At 41.4% G+C, this 26,461-nt stretch overlaps 1 protein-coding gene across 1 annotated transcript in view; it reads left to right on the plus strand.

The window, feature by feature from the left end:
- MGAT4D (MGAT4 family member D) overlaps window positions 1–3,307 on the plus strand; it is a 997,995-nt gene extending 994,688 nt beyond the window's left edge. Inside the window, exon 15 of the mRNA XM_044060402.1 lies at window positions 1,600–3,307. Coding sequence (XP_043916337.1) covers window positions 1,600–1,653 — 54 coding nt within the window. The 3' untranslated portion in view covers window positions 1,654–3,307. The remainder of the gene's footprint in view (window positions 1–1,599) is intronic.
- Window positions 3,308–26,461: the final 23,154 nt, after the last annotated feature.

Consider the following 26,461-nt stretch of genomic DNA (forward strand, 5'->3'; position numbering starts at 1 on the left):
ACATTTATCAGTCAGTAAACTGTAACCTTTCCAGAAGACAGAATTTCTTTTGTTACAAAGACATGCATCTGGAGCATTTCTCCCTGGCCTCCGCTGAAAATTGGCTCCAACGGTTAAATAAAAAAATAAATAAATAAATTCTCTTAGTAGTATATATGAGCATAACAGCTACTTACCACACTATTATCCACGTAAATTACAACATCTGTGTTCCAGGTATAATACACCTCACTTGTTTATTAAAAATAAAAATGTTATTTTCATTACCTAGCTCTAGCCCAAACTAACCTCACAGAAATGCATAAAATATCTATCTTATTAACACTAACTCTATTAGCTTTACACAATAGTGTACACCTCTTACTTGTTCCCAAAAGTACAGCACTGAAAATGAAATGTTATCATTGTACAGAAATAGAGAAAATAACTGCTAATGGAACCACTTTATCCCATATCATTCTCAACACAACGAAGAAGCATAGTTTGTCATCATAAAATATCTTTTTTAGAATGTCACCAATATCATCCTTTCTCAGCATTAAAAAAAAACATTAATTATTATCCCATCCCTCATCATTCTCCAGGCAGGTGACACCCAGCAAAATCCATGTCTGTGAGACTATACTTTTCATAAATATATAAGCCTCAAAAACCTCTGCATAGGTTATATGAACAGAGTCAGCAATAGCAATAAATGGGCTTGATTAGAAGCATAGAGAAACCTAAATAAACCTAAAATATTATCCATTGCAAAATACAAGCTCAAAGATAACTCTTGGCTCTCACCTCATAAGTCACAACTGCTACACTGATAACACAACAGGAGACAGATTAGGTGCAAGCATTTAACCTTAATTAAGAGGAATGTCAGTCTCTCAACAAGGCCATACATGGGTAAACTGTCTTGGTTCAACTGTCTTAATAAATAGTCTATCCAATTATTGTAGCTTAAGGAATATGTAGAATTAGTTCAATATGGTAATAGCATCAAAATATTCTGGTAAAAGTATTCTGACGCCGTTGTTTTTTTTTTTTGTGTTGTTTTCTTCACTGATAACATGAGTTCAGATACACAAGTGGGGACATTATGTCCAGTATGACACATTCACAATGTAACTGCAAGTAAGCGCTTTGGAGTTTCTAAAAAAAACAATCAAGGACCTTCTGAAGACACATCTGGTATATTTGTTGGGGATACTGCTAATTTCATAGATATGTATATTTTTTCTTTTAACTATAATGCACCCATTTCAGTTTTTATAACTAAACCAGAGTTGTAAGTTAGCATAATTGTTTACATGCATGTCATGTTGAGGGGTATTTTTTCAACAGGAGAATAAAACAAACATGTTGAACTTAGAAAATATTAAGAGCACTTATAATTTAGCATGTAGTTCATTACAGTTGCAAAGGTTAAAAACGTCCTGTGAATAAATATATTCCCACTATTCTTTAAGTCTGGATGTATTTTGTGTTTTAAGCATAGATGTGCATCATAATGCATCATGTTTGTTAGATGAATCACCAAATCAATAGGTTTATGCAATTAATTGTTTCTTGTTTACTAAAATAAATCTTTTGCATTTTCTTTTTTTTCAGATTGGTATCAAAATTGCAAAAACAGAAAACATACAAACAAGAGAAAAACAGTAAAAATGTTGAAGATTATTATATGAAGAACATTGACTGTATTAAAATGCCACAAGGAATGTGCCATCTAGTCACATGTAGGTGGCAACCAAACTGAATGTAGCCGGTCACTGCTAAAAACAAGGCATTACAAGAAAAATTCTCATTATTTCTGGGATAATAAGTGCCTTAGCAATGAGTTAACTTATTTATAAGAACACGTTTCATTTTTCTGTGGTAATGACAAGTGCCTGAGTAATGTGCTAATTTATTTATGTTTATAATGTGGATTTATACTGACCTGATTCCTCAAATATTAATAAAAATGAGGAAAAGCCATGCCTGCCCAACAGCCGCTAAAAAGATCACGTTGATTCAGGAGAGTATGTATTCATGCTGCTACTGGTCTGTGTCTATCCATTATTTATTCTGTGCCTACTGTGTTAGTGCAAATATATAATCATCCTCCCCAAATACCACTAGTGATACAATGTTCTACGTTCAACCACTTTTTCAGAAGAGAAAACTGCATTTTATTTTGACTCAAATGACTCATGTTTTTGAATATTAGTTTCCATTTATATCTTTATATTGCCCTCTTTCTGGGTAGTAACCTTCACTTTTTCTCCCTCCTCTCAGGAAAGCGCAGGCCTGCATAATACCACCCTTCTCCTTTGTGGTATTTGACATCATTTACTCAGGGATTCCTAATGTATTTTCCCACTTTTTTAAGGGTCTTTTTTATTTTTTTAGCCCTATGTTAAATTGTGAAATTGTCATACAGCATATAAGACGTAGCCTGATTTTATTGTTATTGTTATATCTCCAGAAAAGTCAATATACTCCAGCTCCATCTATGTCCTCACCAGTGTCAGTATTGCTTTCCTTCTACTAGAGAAATATCTTCCAGCAGAATTAATATTCTTCCTGTCTGATCATAAGTTTAATAACTGGATTGTTACAAAATGTCATTAATAATTGATATTTTCCTCATTTTCAGTAGCCAGCCTAATGTATACTATTCATTACATGTCTGGAAATTGTCCCTCTTTAATGTATTATCATACATTTCAAATTAAATGTCAGGTACCATATTTTAGATCATCTGCCTGGTTCATTGATCACATACAAAATATTTTGATGGGAGGACTTCTGTCTTACTAGACTTTTGGGAGTTAAAATGCCTTCTCTTTAAATTAGTGTCAGAATATGTAAGTTGTGGAGTTGCTGTTTACATATCATGATGTGAAACTCAGACCCTTTATCCTCCTGCCTGACAGAATCATGGATTAAAATTATAATTAGACAACCTGCATGCTCAGGTATCTGATGCTTAATTATGTTGTTTACCAGTAGCCGTTTTGCAGTTAAGATCTGTGCCTGACTTACCTAACATAACACTGTATGTCTTCCCAAGTGTGGTCAGAGGGGCTCCACCCAAGCACTCTGCAGTTGATTCTCACCTTGGAGAGAGTTAGCTTGTGATTACATCTGTGAATGTGTCCATGGTTATAGGACATCATCTTCATCTTGGGAGGACTTTTCCTACATTTTGTATCTCCACCACCACTGTCACGCTTGATTTTTGTAGTAATGATACCACAATGGGACATAAGCATTCCTGCTAATGTTCCCACCTAATATATCTGTGTATACAAAGAGATTGATGTATACTGACCCTACACTTATTATCGGGATACTATGATCCTGCTACTTGCCCTCCTGTCTGACTGGCTATGTTGACTTTTCAGGCTCATTCCCAAAGCCCATCTGTAGGCAGTAGTGTTGGGCACCTTTCATCTGACCCACAAATATGCTTCCTGACTGAAGTTTTGCTGTTCTTTTTGTAGATGCAAATGTTTAGAAAACTATTACCAGTGTGATGCTTCGGGTACCTGGATTCAGTTTCCTTTTAAGCATATCTTTGGCCTCTCACCTAAAACTATGATTTCGAAATGATTTAATGAACATCCCTTGCCATATTATTTTAGATGTCAGGTTTGGATGGCTATGGATAATGGATTTAGCTACTAGTAGAATACACCAGTTCCTTTTCACCTAAAATTTAGATTTGGAGTTGCTTTGAACTGCCCAGTGCTGCACTTAAGCATCTGTCTAAACCTTGAAAAAAACAGTGTGCCCCATAGACAGGATTCAGATGTCAGTCTAGCATTCCTTTATTGTCTAGCTATAAGAAACGTTTCTCATGTGCAGAGATATATCTTACAGTATGCATATTTCTCCTGTACATGTCTAGTAGAAGCTGAACAGAGCAACATAAGCTCTTTGCCTCCCACTTCACTTATATCCATACAGTTGTATGATATGGCCACATTATTTTTTTTCTACTGACCCTACCACCACAAGACACACACACACACACACACACACACACACACACACACACACACACACACACACACTAGACCTCTTCCTAAATTATTGGTGCACTTTGGCAGCTTTTTGTGAGCATTAATTATGGAATCTTACAAAACTGGCTTTTGTTTATTACCTCCCAACCATAAAATTTAATCACAGTCCCATTTATTGCATAGTATAAGGACTTTCCTCAACATATGTAGAGGTTTCATCAGTTTGCTAACAGCAGCAAATGTACTTCTGTGGATCTTGCACTCTCCATCTAACCCACCAGCCTCTTCCATTGACTTTAGTACCTAGCTAAAGCCCTGCAGCAAACAATATGCCAAGCTGTAATGAGGTGTGATTACATTAACCAGTAGCTTATAGATAAAGTCCTATGTACAGCTGACTGTTACAGGATTAGAGTATGTGATACATTCCAGGTAGTCTGATGTTATGTAAAAAGTATCCAAAGTAATTAATATACTGTAGCAGGTCACCTAAACCTTTAAACAGTATCATCAAGAGATACCCAGTTTTGTTTCAACTGATCAGACATGAATGCCAGCAGTTTATAGGCAGTGCTACCTCAAAAAATGTACTTTGCATTTCTGATCAGCAATTTTGAGCAACTAATAATAGCAAAAAAGACAAAACAAAAAAGTTTTGTAAGCAAGACCAAGTTTCAAGAAAAATGAATAAAATAAAAAATAAAAACAATGGAGCTGTATGTTTTACTTTATTTTGCATGTAGTCATGTATCATTCAGGTTCACAATCTAATATCATAATAAATCAGTATACCTGTTATGGAAAAAACAAAGTTTTCCTATTAATAAGAAGCTTTTCATAAATGATGCAGAGTAAGAAAATGTTTTTAAATACTGGATGGGTACACCAAGCTTGCAGAACTATTATTTGCCTCAGTACTACTAGAATTAACAGAAAATGTAATAAGTTGTTGCTGACATTCACTTGGTTAGTGGTTACGTGTGATGTTCCCAAGTAGTCTGATTTTGGGAAGTTACATCACCTTGAAACATTGACAGTAGCCAGTAACCTATCATATATCATTAAGAAACCATCTGTTACTAATAAACAAAGATGAATGGTTCCTGGGTAAAGGTCCTCAAATACATAATAACAAACTTCACGTTCCAAAAATAACCAATTGACGACCAACCACGGCTGGTATAAAAAGACTTTATTAAAAAATAACAAAACAGTAATTGCTTTCACGACCACATGGTCGCTTCTACAGACTCATAGTCTGTATAGTCATAATCATAGTATGAGTGTGAAGAAGCAACCATGTGGTCGTCAAAGCACTTTCTCTTTTGTTATTTTTTAATAACACTGCCGTGGTTGGTCCTCAGTTGGTTATTTTTGGAACTGTCTGTTACTGTTTGTTGTTTCGTACAGTGTGTGTCCTAGTGGCACTATCAGTTTTGTGTCACTCCTTTTACCATTACATGTCCCTTCCAACCAGTACTAGTATGTGGGTACTTCCTACTGACTGGAGTTATGTTATCTAGAAGAATGGGAATTAATATGAGTACCAGTTTTTTATTTTGTGTATTGACTTGAGTATTTTTGCATAGGTAAGGCTGAGAGGAGTTATTGGTTCTTGACTTTTGCAACATAGTCCATGCTAAAGGAATTGTACTGCACAAATTATCGATGTAGTTCATTATAAACTATACATTTATGATGTAATGAGTGTAGTATATTCACTCAGTTATCGCCCACACTGCTCTGTGATAATCACCTGAATCCGCAGACTATTACTTTATTTCTAGGCAAACTTTTACAGCATCCTCGTATTACATTTTGTAGGATTTTTGCTATTGTAGATGTGAAAGTTAAACATCCCTGTTCAAAAACATTTAGTGGTGTGTTCCAAGTGTTTTCCTTGACTACTGTTATCAGTTTACTTAAAGGTTATGTCTCTCAGCCTTTGAGTATTCTCTCCATTGTTCTGCTATATTCACACTTTCAGTATACCTGAATGCTATTATGTTTATCTCATTTCTAGTAAAATATATTGTGTTTATCTTCTTTATTTCTCCAACTCTTTACTTTTAACCCATTTAACCTTAATCCAACTTTACTTAACATCTTTTCCATCCTTGTGACAGTTTCCGTATCCATATTATATTTTTTGATACAATAACTTAATCATCTACATATAAAAGACACATTACATCTCCTTCTGTTTCCCATCCTGCTTCTTTCATTTCACCAGTACATGTTTGTATTATTGCATTAATTACTTGCATAAATAAACACATACTTATGTTTCACAACCTTTTCAATCTGTACTTTTTTCCTAAGCAAACATGTAGATAACTTTCCCTCAAGTCATCTCATAATGCTTCTTTAATACTTTTATTACTTTTCTCTAAACCCCTTAATCCCCTAAAATATGTCATATTGCCTCATGACATATTGAGTCAAATAATGTTATCTAGTCCTATCTCACTGTAATTCTTGCTTGATGGGTTCGGAGCCGATATTCGGCTCAGACTCGGCCAATACTAAAGCTTGAGAGCTTTTACTGGCTTGAGGCTAGCCCCTATCCCATGGTGCCTCACAGCAATTCCCCAAATTTTGCTTCCCGCGAAAGCTTCAAGGTTGTGTCTTACTGGCTCGTTGGCCAAGTAAAACTTTATTTGCTAAATTTAGTACTTTTTCCTACTTTTTCTATCCATATATATATATATATATATATATATATATATATATATATATATATATATATATATAGTTTTTTGTCTCTTCTGTGACTGTTTCTTGAATGTTTCTGACCTCTATTCCCCCCATAGGACTGTACGTCCCATTTAAGTTAGAGGGCCGTAGTGTCCGTTTAAGTTAGAGGGCCTTTCCTCCCTGTGCGAGTGTTTATATATAAAAAAAAAATTCTCTTCTTGTTTCTTCCTCTCTTTATTGTCATAGTTAATATTTAGTCTTGTTATCTAGCTTATCTACTCCTGATAGTCGGAATGTCTAAAGATAAGGATAGGGAGCATAAATATCATCACCCTTCGGGGTTTAAAAAGTGTGATAGGTGTGCGTAGAAAATGTCTCTCACAGACAGCCACACCAGTTGTGTGTCTTGCCTTGGTGTAGCCCATTTGCAGGAACCCTGCACATTTTGTCAAGCATTTAGCACTAGAGTTTTAAATGAAAGAAAGAGGAAACTCATTGATAGGGGTCTCTTGACCAGTTCCTTTCAGGAACAGCTGGAACTTGGTCAGGCAGCTCCAAAATCGAGAAAATCTTCGGCCCCGGCTTCGGAGCCGACTAAAAAGACTAAAGTGTTGGAGCCAAGAAGTTCTGGTTCTGACTCAGTTTCATCCATTTTGGTGCTGTCAGTCTCCTCGGCTCCGAGACAACCTTTGGTACCGAAACTTTTACCTAAAATCAAGGTAGTGTCTCCCACTTTGAGATCTCCTATTTTAGAAAGTAGGAGATCTCCTTCTGTCTCCACCAGATCCTCCAGGACTCTATCTGATGAGGACATCGAGCAGGTGGTGAAGAGGTTGCTTTCGGATCCAGCTCTGGCAAGACAATTGACCCCTCTGGACCCAAAGGTTTTGGAACAGACCCCCTTAGCGACAACTGTTCCTCCTTCAACTGCTCCACTCTCGGAGCCTATTACTTCAGATTTTTCTGTCTTGGACCCGTCGGCTCTGGGGATTCAACCTGCTTCCTTGGAGCCAATTACTCCATCCTCGATGGCTCAGTCTGGAGCCGAGGGACCTTGGAGCAGATGCTCTCGTGTCGACTCTGAGGGGGACAGTCACCCTGGATTTTCATCGGAACAGACCCTCCCTCTTGAATCCTCGGCTCCCACTTCTGCTTCAGAACCATTCCTCCTTGCTAGGAGATGACCATCTGTCCCCTTGGAGTGGAGGTCTTTTTCGGAGTGAGCGGGGAGGCTTTCAAAGCTATAGGGAAGGCTTTATCCTCTGCTAAAGCCATTCCATTGGAACCTGTGTCCCACCAGCAGCAGGCAGCAACCTCTTGGCATAGGTAGCCAGAGGCCCAAGTAGCCCCCATTGGAGGTGCCCCCTCTTCTTAGACCTCCCCAGATTATCCCACTGGAGAGCTCCCTCGGAAGAGGTTGTGTAAGAGGAAGCATGTCAACTCACCTGAGTCTTTCAACACATACACTGATTTAGAGGAATCAGAAAGGTCCCCCAGATCCCCCTCTGAGGATGTCTCTTTTTCTGACATCCTAGAAATCCTTAGACAGAGGGGTGATTGGAAGACCTCTAACCCTACTGAGGATGAATCAGTGTATCTTGAGGCCTTTGGTTTCCGACCTTCCACCTCCTGGGTGACACCACTTATGACCAACTCTTGGGGGTCATATCGCGGAAAGCCTGGACCTCTCCAGATTCAGTGGAGCCCATCCCGAGGAGGCCAAATAAGTTCATGACAGCACCTGAGGACAAGACTTTTCTTAGTATGTTAATGCTTTGGTGGTAGCAGCGGCCACCAAGGAGTTATCTGAGACATCTTCTAATATCCATCCTCCAAAGAAGGAGTCCAGGACGATGGATAGGTACGGGAAGCATACATTTTCTTCAGCGGCATTTACACTGAGATTGCTGAATTACCTTACTCATTTTACCCATCTTCAGATGGATTTCCTGAAAGAGTTAGGAGAGAGACCCTCCAGGATTCAGTAGCTCCGGGTTCCATGTTTAAGGTTTCTGTGCAGCGCTCCACCATTACTTCCATAGCTAAGTCCTCCATGAGGCTAATTTCATATGTGGCAGATGGAGTGAGTAGTCCAGCCGCAGCAGGAGTATCCCTTAGGAGACATTCGTGAATGCATCTTTGTAATTCTAAAGAGTCCTTCAAGTCTTTCTTCACTAACATTTCCTTTGATGGTTCATCTTTTTTTGGACCCCAAGTGAAAGAGACTTTGACTAGGTGAGAGCAGGAAGGGAAACCTTATCTGCTGTCGGAGTCCATTTCTCTCTCCCATCTAGACCTTATCCCAAGGGTAATACAGGGGGGAAAATGTGGTTCTGTAAATCTCAAAAAGGTTTCCCTCAGGTACAAGATCAAACCTCCCCCAGAGGCAGAGAGGAAGGATATAATGGAGCAGCATCAGGGAGACAGAGAAACCTTCTCTGATCGTCCCTTCCATCGCCCCTGAGGGGTTGCCCGACTGTCCATCTCTGGAGGCAGTCGGGGGTCATCTATCACTGTACCCAAGCACCTGGCTAGCCATTTCCCAAGAACGTTGGGTACACACCATAATATCTAGAGGTTACCTGATCCCCTTTGATGTGCTTCAGCTTCATGTTTCACTGTTGCAGTCATCACATTCTGGTTATCTGCTTGCAGTAGCCCTCAGTCTGCCTGATTATCAAATTCTTGGGTCATGCGTCAGTTGATGTCTCATCTTCCATGACGTCAGGTAGTCAGGGGTATAAAGCATGCAGCCGACACCATTACATCGGTCTTTCTTGCCGTGAGGTGCCTGAAGCAGAAGCAGTTCAAATGTGAAGGTCGGCCGACTCCTGAAATTTTTATTTTCGAGTTTCAGATCCGAAGTCTTCATCTAAGCTAAGTACCCCATTGGGGATCCTTTTTCTTGCTCTAAACCGATGTCAGTAAAAGTTAACCATTGTATTTCTTGTGGAAAACAAATACCTCGTAAAGATTTTCATTCGTACTACATTCCTTGCTTAGGCCCAGACCACGAAGTACCTTGCTGACGGTTTTGTGCCTTATTCATACCTCGTACTATTCTTCATCGGTTCATTTACGCATCTAAATATTTTGGTACTCGGTTCAATTATCCAGAAATGGCTTCAGTAAGCCACCTGACTACCGACATTCCACAAAAATGCAAAGATAAAGACAGACCACTTAGATCCAAAGCTGCTGACGATGCTTCTCCTAAACTAGTCGCCAGTTCACCAGTACTCATTGAGGCACTTTCGCAGCCCCGATACCCGCTACTTCAGATTCGCAGGCCTCTACTGAGACCCATTTGGAGTCCGGTATGCCGTGAGATGCTGCTTCGACTGTGGAACCTGCAGATGTCTCTATGTTGGATGGCTCCGGAGCCTCTGTGCAGGCACCAGCTTCTGAAGGTGTATTCAGGCCTACTGACTTGCATATTAAACCGACGCCATCTTCTTCTTCAAGGCCTAAAACTCGATCCATGCCTAGAAAACCGATGCCTAGACCACATGGTCAGGCCTCTATGCCAAAAAAACAAATGATAAGAATGGCTGAAGACCTTACTACTCTAATCAGGGGAAGCCATCCTTCCCCCTGTAAGAGACCTCTGACTGATTTTCCTTCTGATTCTTCTGATCAGGATTCTGAAATTTCTGTTTTCTCTGTTGACCAGGATTTTCCCTTATCTACCTATGAAGATTCTGATGCAGAGGACTCCATTCCCTCTGCTTCCCCTCCAGAGGATTTCTCTTTTGGTGAAACCTTGCATACTCTTAGGGAGCATTTTTTCTGGAAAAGCCTGGATTACTCTGACACCAAAAAGAGGCTTAGGGAATTCTTACTCCTGCCCCAATACAGGCCTTTAGCTATCCCTCCTGTACTGGACATTGTAGATAATGCCTTCTTGCAATCTAGCTTGGCCCCTGAATCTTTACCTCCTGCTCCCAGAAAACCTGATAGGTATTACAGGGTACCTGACTCTCACAAGTTCCTCTCTAAAATTCCTACTGCGGATCCTGAGACCATTTCACTGTGACCCAAGGGCATAAAATTTACTACTGCCAAAAATTCTACCCCCTCTGATAGAGATTCCAGGGCGCTGGATAGATGGGGTAAGAAGGTATACACTTCTGCAACTTTGGCCATTAGGGCCTTAAACTGCCAGCTTCATATGTTAAAGTATCAGCAGCATATTATTGGATTGCTTAAACTGAAAATGATGTTGATTCCTGACTGTGCTGAAAATAAACATTTACAGGATTTATTGCATTCTGCTGAACAAGTTGGAAAACATACTTTGCAAAGTGGTTTTGATTCATTAGAGGCATCTTGCAAGGCTGCTGTCACTGGGTCTGTACTTAGAAGACACGCCTGGCTTAAGGAGCAACCTTTGCCAGATCATGTTAAAGCTAATTTACTGGATGCTCCATTAAACCAAGACCACCTGTTTGGCAGCAAAGCAGAAGTACTTAAAAAAATGGAGGAAAAAGCTAAATCTATGCAAACTGTTAACGATTTCCTGCAAGTACAGCCTCCCAGATTTAGTAGGCATTGGCCCTCTAAGAATTGGTCCTTTCTTGCCTCTTCCAAGCCTTCTCAGTCCAAACCCAGAACCAGCAGAGCACCCAGGCTTCAGTCCCAAGGTACTCACAGGCCTAAGCAGTGGGGGGCTCCCACTTCCAAAGCAGGGAGTAGAAAGACTCCCCCTGTGGTAAACTGTCTCAATGACTTAATTTTAAACCTTCCAAACCCTGCTCAACTGACTGTTCCTTTAGGGGGAAAGTTTGCCCATCATGCAAAAAATTGGGAACTCATTACCCAGGACAAATGGGTTTTAAATATAGTTTCCCAAGGATACAGATTCCACTTCCACTTCTTACCAACCCCAAACGGTTGGCCAGACCTACCCCCAAATCAGTGGGCAGAGGCTCAAAAGCAAGATTTCTCTCTTTTAAGCATCAGGGCTATTCAACCTGTCCCTGAAGAAGAATGGGGGAAGGGATTCTACTCAAGATTTTTCCTGGTACCCAGAAAAGATAATTCCTGGCGTCCTGTCCTGGACCTGTCTATCCTAAACACATTTTTGTTAATCCCAAAATTGAAGATGCTAACTCTTCATCAGCTGCTTCCCATGCCAGGCAAAGATGCCTGGTTCGCAACACTGGATTTAAAGGAAGCCTACCTGCATATACCAATAAGGGAATCTTGCAGAAGATACCTACGCTTCAGAGCAGGCTACATGCACTATCAGTTCTCTGCACTGCCTTTTGGCTTATCTACTGCACCCATGGTATTCACAAAGTGCGTAGCTACAGTCATTGCATTTTGCAGGCAAAGAAATATTCAAATATACCCATACCTGGACGATTGTCTAATTCAGGCAGAAAGCCAGGACATACTGTTAAATCATCTGGCATTTGTAAAGAAATTGCTAACATCTCTGGGGTACACCATAAATGAAAAGAAATCACATCTGTACCTTGCCAACAAATTGTATTCCTGGGAGCAAGCTTGAATACAACTTCCTAGATGGCCTACCTCACGCCAGAGAAACAAGTTCATTTGACAGTCTACTTCAAACTACTGGCCGCAAAGACCCAGCTATCTGCAAGGAAAATACTGCAAGCCCTGGGGTTCATGGCCTCTTGCATTCTACTAATTCCATATGCAAGACTGCATATGAGGAAACTACAGTGGTTTCTAAAAAGCCTATGGTGTCAACATTCTCAGGATCTAGAATCAATGATTCCTATCATACATTGTCTACAAATACAGTTCCTTTGGTGGGCAGAGGCCTGCCACCTAAACAAGGGACTGTCATTCACTCTACCCCCTGCCGCCCAGACCCTAACAACAGACACATCAGACTATGGATGGGGGGCTCACTTGGCAGGGCAGTGCATTCAGAGCAAATGGAACACAAATCAAATGCACCTGCATATCAATCAAAAAGAAATGTTAGCTGTACAGAATGCTCTGATAGCCTCCAAGGACCACATTCTTCCAGGACAATTAATGGTAAAGACAGACAACACCACTGTTATGTGGTACATAAACAAGCAGGAGGGAACCCACTCATACCCTCTCTGCAGACTAGCCATGGCTCTGTGGAACACAGCCTTGAGCTACCAAGTGCACCTACAGGCTCAATTCCTGCCAGGAAAGCTAAATACACTGGCAGAGGACCTTAGCAGAAATCCCATGGACCCACAGGAGTGGAAACTGGAACCAAAGATGTTCTTTGTGTTTCACTGTTGCAGTCATCACATTTGAGTTATCTGCTTACAGTAGCCCTCAGTCGGCCTGATTAAAGTCTTGGGTCCTGTGTCGGTTGCTGTCCCTTCTTCTGTGACATCAGGTCATCAGGGGTATAAAACATGCAGCCAATGCCATTACATCAGTCTTTCTTGCTGTGCAGTGCCCGAAGCAGAAGCAGATTGCAGGTGCCGGTCAGCCGACCTCTGAAATTTTCATTTTCAAGTTTCAGAACCAAAGTCTTCAACTAAAAGCTAAGTATCCCGTTGGGGAAGCTTTTTCTTTCTCTAAACTGATGTCAGGAAAAGTAAATAATTGTATTACTTGTGGAAAGCAAATACCTCATAAAGATTTTCATTCGTACTGTATTCCTTGCCTAGGCCCTGACCACGACATACCTCACTATCGGTTTTGTGCCTTATTTAAATCATGAACTATCCGTCGTCTGTATATTTTCGCTTCTAAATATTTTGGTGCTCGGTTCAATTATCCTGATATGTCTTTGGTAAGCCATCTGACTACCAACATTCCGAAAAAACACAAAGATAAAGACAGAAACAGGCTGTCTAGGTCCAAAGCGGCCGACGCTTCTCCTAAGCCACTCGCCAGTTCACCAGTACTCAGTGAGGCGCTTTCACAGCCCCTGATAACTGCTACGTCTGATTTGCAGGCCTCTACTGAGACCCATTCAGAGTCCGGTGTGCCGCGAGATGCTTCAACTATGGAACCTGCGGATGTCTCTACCTTGGATTGGTCCGGAGCCGCTGTGCAAGCACCGGCTTCTGAGGGTGTATTCAGGCCTACTGACTTGCGTATTAAACTGAAGGTATCTTCTTCTTCAAGGCCTAAAACCCAAACCATGCCTAGAAAACTGACGCCCAGACCGCATGGTCAGGCCTCTATGCCTAAAAAACAAATGATAAAAATGGCTGAAGACCTTATTACTTCAATCAGGGGAAGCCAGCCTTCCCCCGCTAAGAGACCTAGGACTGAGTTTGCTTATGATACTTCTGACCAGGATTCTGAATTTTCTGTTTCCTTGTATGACCAGGATTTACCCTTGTCTACCTATGAGGATTCAGATGCTGAGGACTCTATTCCCTCAGCCCCCCCCCCCCCCCCAGAGGATTTCTCTTTTGGTGAAACCTTGCATACTCTCAGGGAGCATTTTCATTGAGAAAGTCAGGATTTCTCTGATTCTAAAAAGAGGCTTAGGGATTTCTTACTCCTGCCCCAGCACAGGCCTTTAGCCATACCTCCTGTACTAGACTAAGGTGATGATGCCTTTTCGGAATCTAGCTTGGCCCATGACTCTTTATCTACTGCTCCCAGAAAACCTGATAGGTATTACAGGGTCCCTGACTCTCACAAGATCCTTTTTAAAAATCCTGCTGCGGATCCTGAGACCATTTCACAGGAACCCAAGGGCATTAAAGCTACTACTGCCAAAAGTCCTAACCCCTCTGATAGAGATTCCAGGGTGCTGGATAGATGAGGTAAGAAGGTATACACTTCTGCAACTTTGGCCATTAGGGCCTTAAACTGTCAGTTTCACATGCTAAAGTATCAGCAGCATATTATTAGATTGCTTAAACAGAAAATTATGTTGATTCCTGATTGTGCTGAAAATAAGGATTTACAGGATTTACTGCATTCAGCTGAACAAGTTGGAAAACATACTTTGCAATGTGGTTTTGATTCACTAGAGGCATCTTGCAGGGCTGCAGTAACTGTGTCTAGAAGCCATGCTTGGCTTAAGGAGCAATCCTTGCCAAATCATGTTAAAGCAAAATTACTGGATGCTCCCTTAAACTAGGACCGCCTGTTTGGCAACAAGGCAGAAGAAGTTCTTAAAATGATGGAGGAAAAAGCTAAATCTATGCAAACTGTTAAGTTTTTTACAAGTACAGCCCCCAAGGTTTAGTAGGCATTGGCCTTCCAAGAATTGGTCCTTTCCTGCCTCTTCCAGACCTTCTCAGTCCATACCCAGCTCCAGCAGAGATCCCAGGCTTCAGTCCCAGGGTACGCACAGGACTAAGCAGTGGGGGGTATCCACTTCCAAATATGGGAGTAATAAAACTCCCCCTATGGGAAACTGTCTCAATGACTTCTTTTTAAAACTTCCAAGCACTTCTCAACTGACTGCCCCTTTGAGGGGAAAGATTGCTCTTCATGCAAAGAACTGGGAACTCATTACCCAGGACGAATGGGTTTTAAATATAGTGTCCCTGGGATACAGATTTCACTTCCACACGTTACCAACACCAAGCAGGTGGCCAGATCTACCCCCAAATCAGTGGGAAGAGACCCAAAAGCAATTACTTTCTCTCTTAGCATGGTGGCTATTCAGTTGGTACCAGAAGAGGAAAAGGGACAATTCTACTCAAGACTTTTCCTGGTACCCAGAAAGGACAATTCATGGTGTGCTATCCTGGACCTGTCTACTCTAAACACCTTTTTGGTGATTCCAAATTTCAAGATGCTGACTCTTCACCAGTTGCTCCCTATGCTAGGCAAAGACTCCTGGTTGGCAACACTAGATTTAAAGGAAGCATACCTACACATCCCAGTCCAGGGAATCTTGCAGAAGATACCTACACTTCTAAGCAGGTTACACGCACTGTCAGTTTTCTGCACTGCCCTTTGGCTTATCTACTGTGCCCAGGGTATTCACAAAGTGCCTAGCTCCAGTCATTGCATTTTGAAGACAAAGAAATATTCAAATATACCCATACCTGGACAATTGTCTAATTCAGGCAGAAAGCCAGGACATACTTTTGAATCATCTGGCCTTTGTACAAAGGGTGCTAACTTGTCTGGGGTACACCATAAATGACAAGAAATCACACCTGGTACCCTGTCAACAAATTATATTCCTGAGAGCAAGCTTGAATGCAACCTCCCAGATGGGTTTCCTCACGCCAGAGAAACAAATTCATTTGACAACTACTTCAAACAAGTGGCCACAAAAACCCTGCTGTCTGCAAGGCAAATAACAAACATTAGGGTTCATGGCCTCCTGCATTCTTCTAATTCCATATGCAAGACTGCATATGAGGAAACTACAATGGTATCTAAAAGGCCTATGGTGTCAATATTCACAGGCTCCAGAAGGAAGGATTCCTGTCATACTTTGCCTATGCCGAGAGTTCCTTTGGTGGGCAGAGGCCTGCCACCAAAACAAGGGACTACCATTCACACTACCCCCTGCTGCCCAAACCCTAACAACAGATGCATCAGACTATGCATGGGGGGCTCACCTGGCAGGGAAGTGCATTCAGGACAAATGGAACTCAAGTCAAATGCACCTGCATATCAATCAAAAAGAAATGTTAGCTGTACAGAATGCTCTGACAGCCTTCAAGGACCACATTCTTCCAGGACAATTAATGATAAAGATGGACAACAACACTGTTATGTGGTACATAAACAAGCAGGGGGGGTACACATTCTTACCCCCTCTGCAGACTAGCCATGGCACTGTGGAACACAGCCCTGAGCTACCAATTGCATCTACAAGCTCAATTCCTGCCAGGAAAACTAAACACACTGGCAGACGAACTAAGCAGAAACCTCATGGACCCACATGAGTGGAAACTGGAACCAAGGATTTTCAACATGTTGACAAGCAAATGGGGGAGCCCAGATATAGACCTGTTTGCCTCCCCAAGAACTATCAACTGGAAAAAAATTTGCACAAGGACTCCCCATAAACAAGCTTGGAAAGTGGATGCTCTGTCCTTCAGCTGGAAAAACCTATCAGTTTATGCCTTTCTTTCTCTGCCTCTGCTCTCCAAAGTACTACTAACGAACAAACAAGACAAACCAAGGACAATTTTGATTGCACCAGACTGGCCATGCCAACACTGGTACCCCCCTTGCACAGTGTGTCACTGTCAGCCCCATGGCACCTGCCTCAGACTCCTACCCTATTGTCTCAGCAGGAGAACCAGATTCTGCATCCTCAGCTTCAAACACTGAACCTAGCAGCCTGGCTAATTACCTAATTGCTCCTTTACCATCCCTCAGTAAACCAGTGATTGATATCATTTTAGATGCAAGGAGGCCTAGTACTAGAAAATCTTATGCTGAAAAATGGAAAAGATTCTGTGCCTGGAACCAGTCTCAAGGGATGAGCACAGCAGTGCCCAATTTACCTCAGATTTTACAATACTTAACTGAGATGCTTCATAAGGGCCTATCTTTCTCCTCCATCAAAATCCACGCCTCAGCTATTTCAGCTCATTATAACACAGGACCTCCCCTCTTCTCTCATCCACTGCTCAAGCAGTTCCTCAGAGGGACCATAAATTTACGACCACCCAGGAGAGCTCCAACCCCAGCCTGGGACCTTAACTTTGTATTGGAGAAACTCACTCTTCCTCCTTTCGAGCCAGCTGCTACTGCAGACTTAAAATTCCTTTCTTAGAAAACAGCTTTCATTTTAGTAATCACATCAGCAAAAGGGTATCTGAATTACAGACTCTTATGGCAGTGGAGCCTTTCATCATCTTTCATGCGGACAGGATGTCCCTCAGGACCAATCCCTCCTTCATGCCCAAGGTGGTATCCAGTGTGGCCCGTAATCAGTCCATTCATTTGCCAACCTTCTTTCCTAATCCACAAAACAAAGGAGAACGGATACTGCACTCTTTAGATGTGCACAGACAACTTAGATTCTACTTGGACAGGACTAAACCTCAAAGGAAATCTGAACAACTGCTGGTGGCATTTGCTGCAGGGGCAGAGGGGAAGGCTATTTCAAGGCAAACCATTTCCAAATGGATAGGCCATTGCATTCATTTCTGCTACAAGCACCATGGAAAACTTATCCCACAGGGGATCAGACCCCACTCAACCAGGGCTGCATCTACCTCTACAGCCTTTCTCAGAGGCATCCCTACCAGGGACATCCTAGAAGCTGCTACTTGGAGTTCTGTACATACTTTCACCAAACATTACCATCTGCCAATTTTCTCTAAATCCAGAGCTGGCTTTGCCACTGCAGTCTTGCAGGGCCTTATAGCTGGTCCTAATGCTATCTAAATTCCTCCTGCTATCCTTAGCTTTGGGAATCTACCCAAATGTAATGACTGCAATAGTGAAACATGAAGAACATAGTACAGTTATGTACACTTACCATAAATGTAGATGTTCTAGTGTATTCACTGTTACAGTCCTGGTTACCCTCCCTCCAGCCCCCTTACTTATTTTGGCTATACCTCTACTCTCCTTTACTATGCTCAAAAAGCTTTTTGGTATATTTGCTTTTTTGTTGGAGGTATATCCTTGTTTATTTATAGATTTAATTGCTTCCCATTAGGGGGGACACCTGACATCTGGGGCAAGAAAAACTGATGTAATGGTGTCGGATGCATGTTTATACCCCTGACGACCTGACGTCACAGAAGAAGGGACAGCAACCGACGCAGGACCCAAGACTTTGTTAATCAGGCCAACTGAGTGCTACTGCAAGCAGATAACCCAAATGTGATGACTGCAACAGTGAATCTATATTTATGGTAAGTGTACACAACTGTACTGTATTCAACATGTTGAGAAACAAACGGGGGAGCCCAGAGATAGACCTGTTTGCCTCCCCCTAGAACTACCAATTGGACAAATTCTGCACAAGGACTCCCCGCAAACAAGCTTGGAAACTGGATGCCCTGTCCTTCACCTGGAAAAACCTATCAGTTTATGCCTTTCCCCGTCTGCCTGTCCTCTCCAGGGTACTGCTAAAGATCAAACAGGACAAACCAAGGACAATACTGATTGCACTAGACTGGCCACGCCAACACTGGTACCCCCCTCTTGCACAGTGTGTCACTGCTGGCACCATGGCACCTGCCTCAGACCCCTGCTCTGATGTCTTAGCAGGAGGGACAGATTCTGCACCCACAGCTTCAAACCCTGAACCTGGCAGCCTGGCTAATTACCTGATCTCTCCATTACCATCCCTCAGTAAGCAAGTGATGGATGTCATTCTGGAGGCAAGGAGGCCTAGTACTAGAAAATCCTATGCTGAAAAATGGAAAAAATTCTGTTCCTGGTGTCAAACTCAGGGGATGGGCACAGCAGCACCCAAGTTACCCCATATTCTTCAATACTTAGATGCTTCACAGGGGCCTTTCCTTTTCCTCCATCAAAATTCATGCCTCAGCCATTTCAGCTCATTACAATACAGAACCACCCCTCTTCTCTCATCCACTACTGAAGCAATTCCTCAGAGGGGCCAAAAACTTAAGACCACCCAGGAGAGCCCCTACTCCAGCCTGGGACCTTAACTTTGCATTGGAAAAGCTCACACTACCTCCCTTTGAGCCAGCTGCAAATGCAGAGTTGAAATTCCTTTCTTTGAAAACAGCCTTCCTTCCAGCCATCAAGTCAGCAAGAAGGGTGTCTGAATTACAGGCCTTCATGGCAGTGGAGCCTTTCATCATCTTTCATGCTGACAGGGTGTCCCTCAGGACCAATCCCTCCTTCATGCCCAAGGTCGTATGCAGTGTGGCCCTTAATCAGTCCATTCATTTGCCAGCCTTCTTTTCTAATCCACAGAATAAAGGGGAATGAATACTGCACTCCTTGGATGTGCACAGACAACTTAGATTTTACTTGGACAGGACTAAGATTCTCAGGAAATCTGAACAGCTGCTGGTTGCATTTACTGCAGGGGCAGAGGGGAAGGCCATTTCAAAGCAAACCATTTCTAAGTGGATAGGCCATTGCATTCATTTCTGCTATAAGCACCATGAAAAACATACCCCACAGGGGATAAGATCACATTCAATCAGGGCTGCATCTACCTCTACGGCCTGTCTCAGAGGTGACCCTACCAGGGATATCCTAGAAGCTGCTACCTGGAGTTCTGTACATACCTTCACCAAGCATTACCACTTGCCAATTTTTTCTAAATCCAGAGCTGGCTTTGCCACTGCAGTCTTGCAGGGCCTTATAGCTGGTCCTAATGCTAATTACCTCCTCCCATCCTTAGCTTTGGGAATCTACCCAAATGTGATGGCTGCAACGGTGAAACACGAAGCACTTATACAGTTGTGTACACTTACCATAAATGTAGATGTTCAAGTGTATTCACTGTTGCAGTCCTGGTTACCATCCCTCCAGCCCCCTGACTTCTATTGACTATAGCTCCATTCTTGTTTACTATGCTTAAAGCTTTTTGGCGTATTTGCTTTTTTGTTGGAGGTGTAACTTTGTATTATAATTGTTCCCATTATGGAGGCACCTGACATCTGGAGCAAGAAAAACTAAGGTAACGGCGTCGGCTGCATGCTTTATACCCCTGACTACCTGACGACATGGAAGATGAGACAGCAACTGACGCAGGACCCAATACTTTGATAATCAGGCCAACTGAGAGCTACTGCAAGCAGATAACCTGAATGTGATGACTGCAACAGTGAATACACTTGAACATCTACATTTATGATAAGTGTACACAACTGTACTTTTCCGAACCCCCAACAAACCAGTCTCTAACAGACGTACCGCCCATCCAACTAGACCGTGCAACATCAGAGGTCATCTCGTTGCTGCAAAAAAGAGTCATCCAAGAAGTCCTTGCAGAGCAAGTAGGATCCGGAACTTACTCTCGATTCTTTTTAGTTACAAAAAAGACAGGGGACTGGAGATCAATCCTAGATCTCAGCAGGCTCAACAAGCATGTAAAGAAATCGAAGTTCCGAATGGTCACACTGCAGTCGATATTTCCCTTTATCGGGAAAGACAACTGGATGTGCACAGTCAATCTCTAGGACATGTACTACCACATCAAAATGGACAGGCACTCCAGGAGACACTTACGCTTCTGGCTGGGACCCAGTCATTTTCAGTTCAGAACACTGCCCTTTGGTCTCACTTCAGCCCCCAGAGTGTTTACCAAATGCATGATAGTGGTAATGGCTCACCTGAGACATCAAGGATTCCAGGTGTTTCCATACCTAGATGACTGGCTCCTCACTGCTACCACCAAGCATCAACTCATCAGAACCAGGGACGAGACTCTATCCTTGTGCGTCAGTCTGGGCATCACTGTCAACCTAAAAAAGTCAGTCTTATCTCCCTTGCAGCACGTTGTATATTTAGGCTCAGAAATAGACACAACCACCATGTCAGTAAGGCTAACACCAGAAAGAGTAGAGTCTCTATGCACTCAAGTCAGATCCTTGCTAAAGAAACAAAAAGTTCAGGCCAGAGTAGTCCTTCATGTCCTAGGGACTATGGCTTCCACCATCCTATTAGTTCCTCTTGCTTGTCTACACATGAGGATACTTCAGTGGCCGCTATTTGCCCAATGGTCGATGCAAGACCTTCCATTGTATCCTCAGTTTTTGATAAACTCATGCAAGAAGGATCTGACATGGGGGTTGCACACAGAACAACCTATCCTAGGTCGCCCACTTGTTCCTCCACAAGAGAAAGCAGTTTTGACCATGGACGCTTCCCAGATAGGGGGGGGGGGGCATTATCTGGAAATGACAGTCCAAGGTACTTGGCAGAACCACAAGAACCACTTACACATCAATGTTCTGGAGATGAGAGTGGTGCTGTATGCATTGCAAGCACTTCACAGCTCCCTTCCCACCGGGACGATTGTGATTCAGTCAGACAACATGTCTGTCATGTGGTACATAAACAAGCAAGGGGGAACCAAGTCTTAAGGTACCAAAGTTACACACTGGAAATCAGTCACTGTACTTTATTGCAGAAGACAAACGGTAAGCGCTTTCACAACTTAATGTTGCTTCATCAGACCACATCACTACAACTGATGCTTGGTTAAATACTAGGACAATTAGTATGACATCACAATTTAAAGAGATATTACTCCACTAACATAAGAACATATGTCAATATCCATAAGAAAAATGCATAAAATATATAGAAAGGTGTGTATTTACACACAATAATATTTAAAAACAATAATATTTAAAAAAATAATATTTAAAAAGGGGGGGGTCATCCCTGATGGTTATTAAAAAATATATATGTATATATGCACACACATATAACCATAATAGTACAATGAAAAATATATATATATAAAAAAAACTCATGTTTTAGTGTTTAAGGCGCCTGGCCTTAAGGTTAGGAACTAATGAGGTGCAGCCATTCAAACCAGGATATCTATCTGCTTGTAATTTAGTGATCCATGGTTGTTCTAATTCTTCAGTGTGGTTTTCTACATCATACGGAACCAGAAGCAATCAAATGCTCTAGCTAATCATGTCCTGAATACAGACAGTAGTCATTGTTTTAAATTTTTAATCTTACAACAAATAGTAAGGACAAACAGAGGTGGTGACATAGAAAACCACACTGAAGAATTAGAACAACAATGGATCACTAAATTACAAGCAGATAGATATCCTGGTTTGAATGGCTGCACCTCATTAGTTCCTTACCTTAAGGCCAGGCGCCTTAAACACTAAAACATGAGTTTTTATATATATATATATATTTTTCATTGTACTATTATGGTTATATGTGTGTGTATATGTACATATATATATATATATATATTAATAACCATCAGGGATGACACCCCCCCTTTTTTAAATATTATTATTTTTTTTAAATATTATTGTTTTTAAATATTATTGTGTGTAAATACACACCTTTCTATATATTTTATGCATTTTTCTTATGGATATTGATATATGTTCTTATGTTAGTGGAGTAATATCTCTTTAAATTGTGATGTCATACTAATTGTCCTAGTATTTAACTAAGCATCAGTTGTAGTGATGTGGTCTGATGAAGCAACATTAAGTTGTGAAAGTGCTTACCGTTTGTCTTCTGCAATAAAGTACATTGCAAGAAGGATCTGACATGGGGGTTGCACACAGAACAACCTATCCTAGGTCGCCCACTTGTTCCTCCCCAAGAGAAAGCAGTTTTGACCATGGACGCTTCCCAGATAGGGTGGGGGGGCATTATCTGGAAATGACAGTCCAAGGTACTTGGCAGAACCACAAGAACCACTTACTCATCAATGTTTGATTTCCAGTGTGTAACTTTGGTGCCTTAATTTACTTTTGCTGTTGTGTGTTTTGGGCATCTCAGTGTACCTGCAGCCATTTGGTTTTTGCATCTTGGGAACCAAGTCTTACCCACTTTGCAGGGTGGCCTTAAGAGTTTGGAAATGGGTGATAGATACTCAATGCTTCCTGATAGCAACACATATCCTGGGGAAATCCAACGTAATAGCAGACAAACTCAGCCGAGCAATTCTGATGCCTCACGAGTGGTCCCTGAATCCAATGGTTGCAAAAGAGATCTTTCATAGATGGGGCCTGCCTTGCTGTGACCTATTTGCCACTCACCTTAACACAAAATGCAGCAGCTACTTTGCCCTCATTCCACATCTGGGGATGTCACCCAGGGATGCTTTAGTCCATGACTGGCCCCCAGGACTTCTTTATGCCTTTCCTCCTTTTCCGCTCATCCCAAAGGTAACACAGAAAGCAAGACAGTTGAGGAGTTCCTTGATCCTCATTGCTCCTTACTGGCCTCAACAAGTTTGGTTTCCCTTCCTATGGCCCTACCATTTGGAGGAACCATGGATTCTGGACCTATCTCCAGATCTCCTGATTCATCAAGTCAGGACAGTTCCATCCTACCATCCACACTCTCAAATTGATAGCATGGCTGCTCCAGTTCCATGAATAGCAAGGTGTATTCCCCTATCCCCTGTGGTCAGACACTTTCTAATTTCATCCCATAAACCTACCACTCAGAAACTATACTCCATCAACTGGAAAAGGTTTTTGTTTTGGGTATGAACCAGAGCTTAGATCCATATATGGCTCCTATAGAATCTATCTTATCCTTCCTAGCATCAATTTTTCATGAAGGAATGACAGCCGCTACAATTAGAGTTCAGTTAGCTGCCATTTCCAATTTCCATTTTGGCTTCATGGGAAATCCAATCATGCAGCACTCCTTGTGTAAAACTTTCTTAAAATGAGTTCTTCTTCTCAGGCCTCCAATCAAACAACCATTAGAACCCTGGGACTGAAACTTAGTCCTCTCATCTTTGATGTCTGCACCCTTTGAGCCATCCTTTTCATCAGACCTAAAATTGCTGTCATGGAAAACACTATTCTTAGTAGCCATAACATCTGCTAGGAGAGTCTCAGAACTTGCAAGCTCTAACTATTCAACTTCAATACATTATTTTTCACAAGGATAGAGTCCCTCTCAGGACAAACCCTTCCTTTCTTCCCAATATATGCTCAGAGCATAATCTGAATACTACCATTGAGCTACCTGTGTTTTTTCCAAACCAATCTAATAAATTTGAGTATAGACTACACCAGTTAGATATTCACAGAATTCTCAAGTTTTATCTACATAGTACTAAAGAATTCAGAAAATCAGATCAACTTTTTGTTTCCTTTTCCGACAAGAAAAAGGGCTTGCCTGTTTCTAAGGTTACTCTTTCAAAATGGCTTTCAGATTGCATATCATTTGCTAATCAACAAGCTGGCAAACAATTACCCACCAAAGTTAAAGGTCATTCTTCCAGATCTGTAGCTACTTCATATGCCTTTAGATCTAGGCTCCCAATTGATACTATTTGTGCAGCAGCTACTTGGGCAAGACCACATACATTTGTCATTCATTACAAATTGGATTTGGCCTCCCGGGACAGGTCTTCCTTTGGGTCCACTGTGCTGAAGAGTCTCTTCGCTTGAGCCACCCGGGATATAGGTGCTAGGGATGCTATCCCATCCAGCAAGAATTATGATGAGATAGGACTACATAACCTAAAGAAGTTATGTACTTACCATAATGTTCCATGTTTGTAGTCCATCTCACCTACATTCTTGCGTCCCTCCCTCCAACCCCCTTCCTGTTTTCTGGGGGATCTGGTGGAGTATACTGGTGCTGTCTGACCTGGTTCCCTTTTGTTGTCCACCTGGCATGGATTATATTTTCAAAATCCTTTGTCTCCATGTATGCAACTCTGATACTAGTCTTACCTGATAGGTATTTATTGCTTTCTTGCAAACTAGATCTGGGGAATTGCCATGAGGTACCATGGGATAGGGGCTAGCCTCGAGCCAGTAAAAGCTCTTGAGCTTTAGTATTGGCTGAGTAACCCATCCAGCAAGAATGTAGGCGAGATGGACTACAAACATGGAACGTTATGGTAAGTACATAACTTTTTTTTTTGTTACATCACACTCAATCAACCTTACATCTTTATTCTCTCTTCAAATAGCATGCATTAAATCTTTTATTTTTAATAACATTTCCTTCACTTGATTTTTCCTTTACTCCATATAATCCTTCTGCTATTTCTGCTTCCAAAATAGTCCCCATTATTTTGTTTGCATATAAAATGTCCAGATTTTTGCAGAAATTTCAGATTTTTGCCTCATATTTTTGACGTGTTCCTCACAAAATTTGTAGTTTTCTGGCAAATCCTTAAGGGCTGAAGTCATTAAATAATGACAGGCAATTGAGTTTTAGACTAAATACCCTTCAGAAAATTCATTCTAATGCATGGCATGTTATTCTGTCAACTTTCTAAGTTTATAAAAGTAATATTTAAAAAATTGTACCTATTTTTTGGGCTTTGTCCCCCTGTTAATTTTGGCTTTGTCTAGAATTCTTGCACTGAGAAATTGAGAGGTATGCTCAGTTTTTCCTGGTGTTATTGGTCTCTGATGTGTAATATTTTTGTCATCTTTCTGCCGTGTAAATTTAATTACCCCATCACATAGCTTTTCACTTTCTATCCCTTCCTCTAACTATTCATTATTTTCATAAATACATGGTTTTCCCTCATACTCATCCCCTCTTAAAATCCATAACTTAACTTATCCAGGCCTGATACTGAGTCTTCCTTCCTTCCTTTCTTTTATAGCCTCTACCTTTTTTTTTTCAGTTCAGATATATCTTCTAATTTGCATTTGCTCTACCCCAAAATTTACTTTCCTCCTCCCCTTCCAACATCTTCATTATGCACTGTTTTTACAGTTTTGGACTATCTCCATAATTTCTTCTTGTTTACATTTTACTACCCATTGTCATCCACCATTCCATTCATCTTACCTTTCATTCTCTTCCCGTTGTTCATAAAAATGTGAAATGTCTTCCTTTTTTCTCCTTTTAAACATTTCTGTCTTTACAACATAATTTTTTCTGTATTTTTCATATACACTTTCTTTTCTATTGTTCTTATTCTGTTATTTCTTCTTCAATTCCTTCTCAGAATCTTCCACCATATTTTCATATTGTACTTTACTTTTTTTTACCCCTTTCTCTGCTTCCAAAAGGTCCTTTTATATTTATCTTTAAACACTACCCACTATTTTCTTCAATTTTCATAAAATACTGTCATTTTCATCTGTTCCTTCCAAAGGAGTAGCTGTGAGGTATCTCAGCCAGTACCCTGTGCCAGTCCCATGAGCTAGCACCACACCCCATCAGCTCTTTAACTGAAGAGTTAAAAAAAGGACTTCCGCAAAACTGCA

This window comes from Protopterus annectens, chromosome 2.part0, assembly GCF_019279795.1.
Source record: "Protopterus annectens isolate FY-2018-M chromosome 2.part0, PAN1.0, whole genome shotgun sequence".
NCBI lineage: Eukaryota > Metazoa > Chordata > Ceratodontiformes > Protopteridae > Protopterus > Protopterus annectens.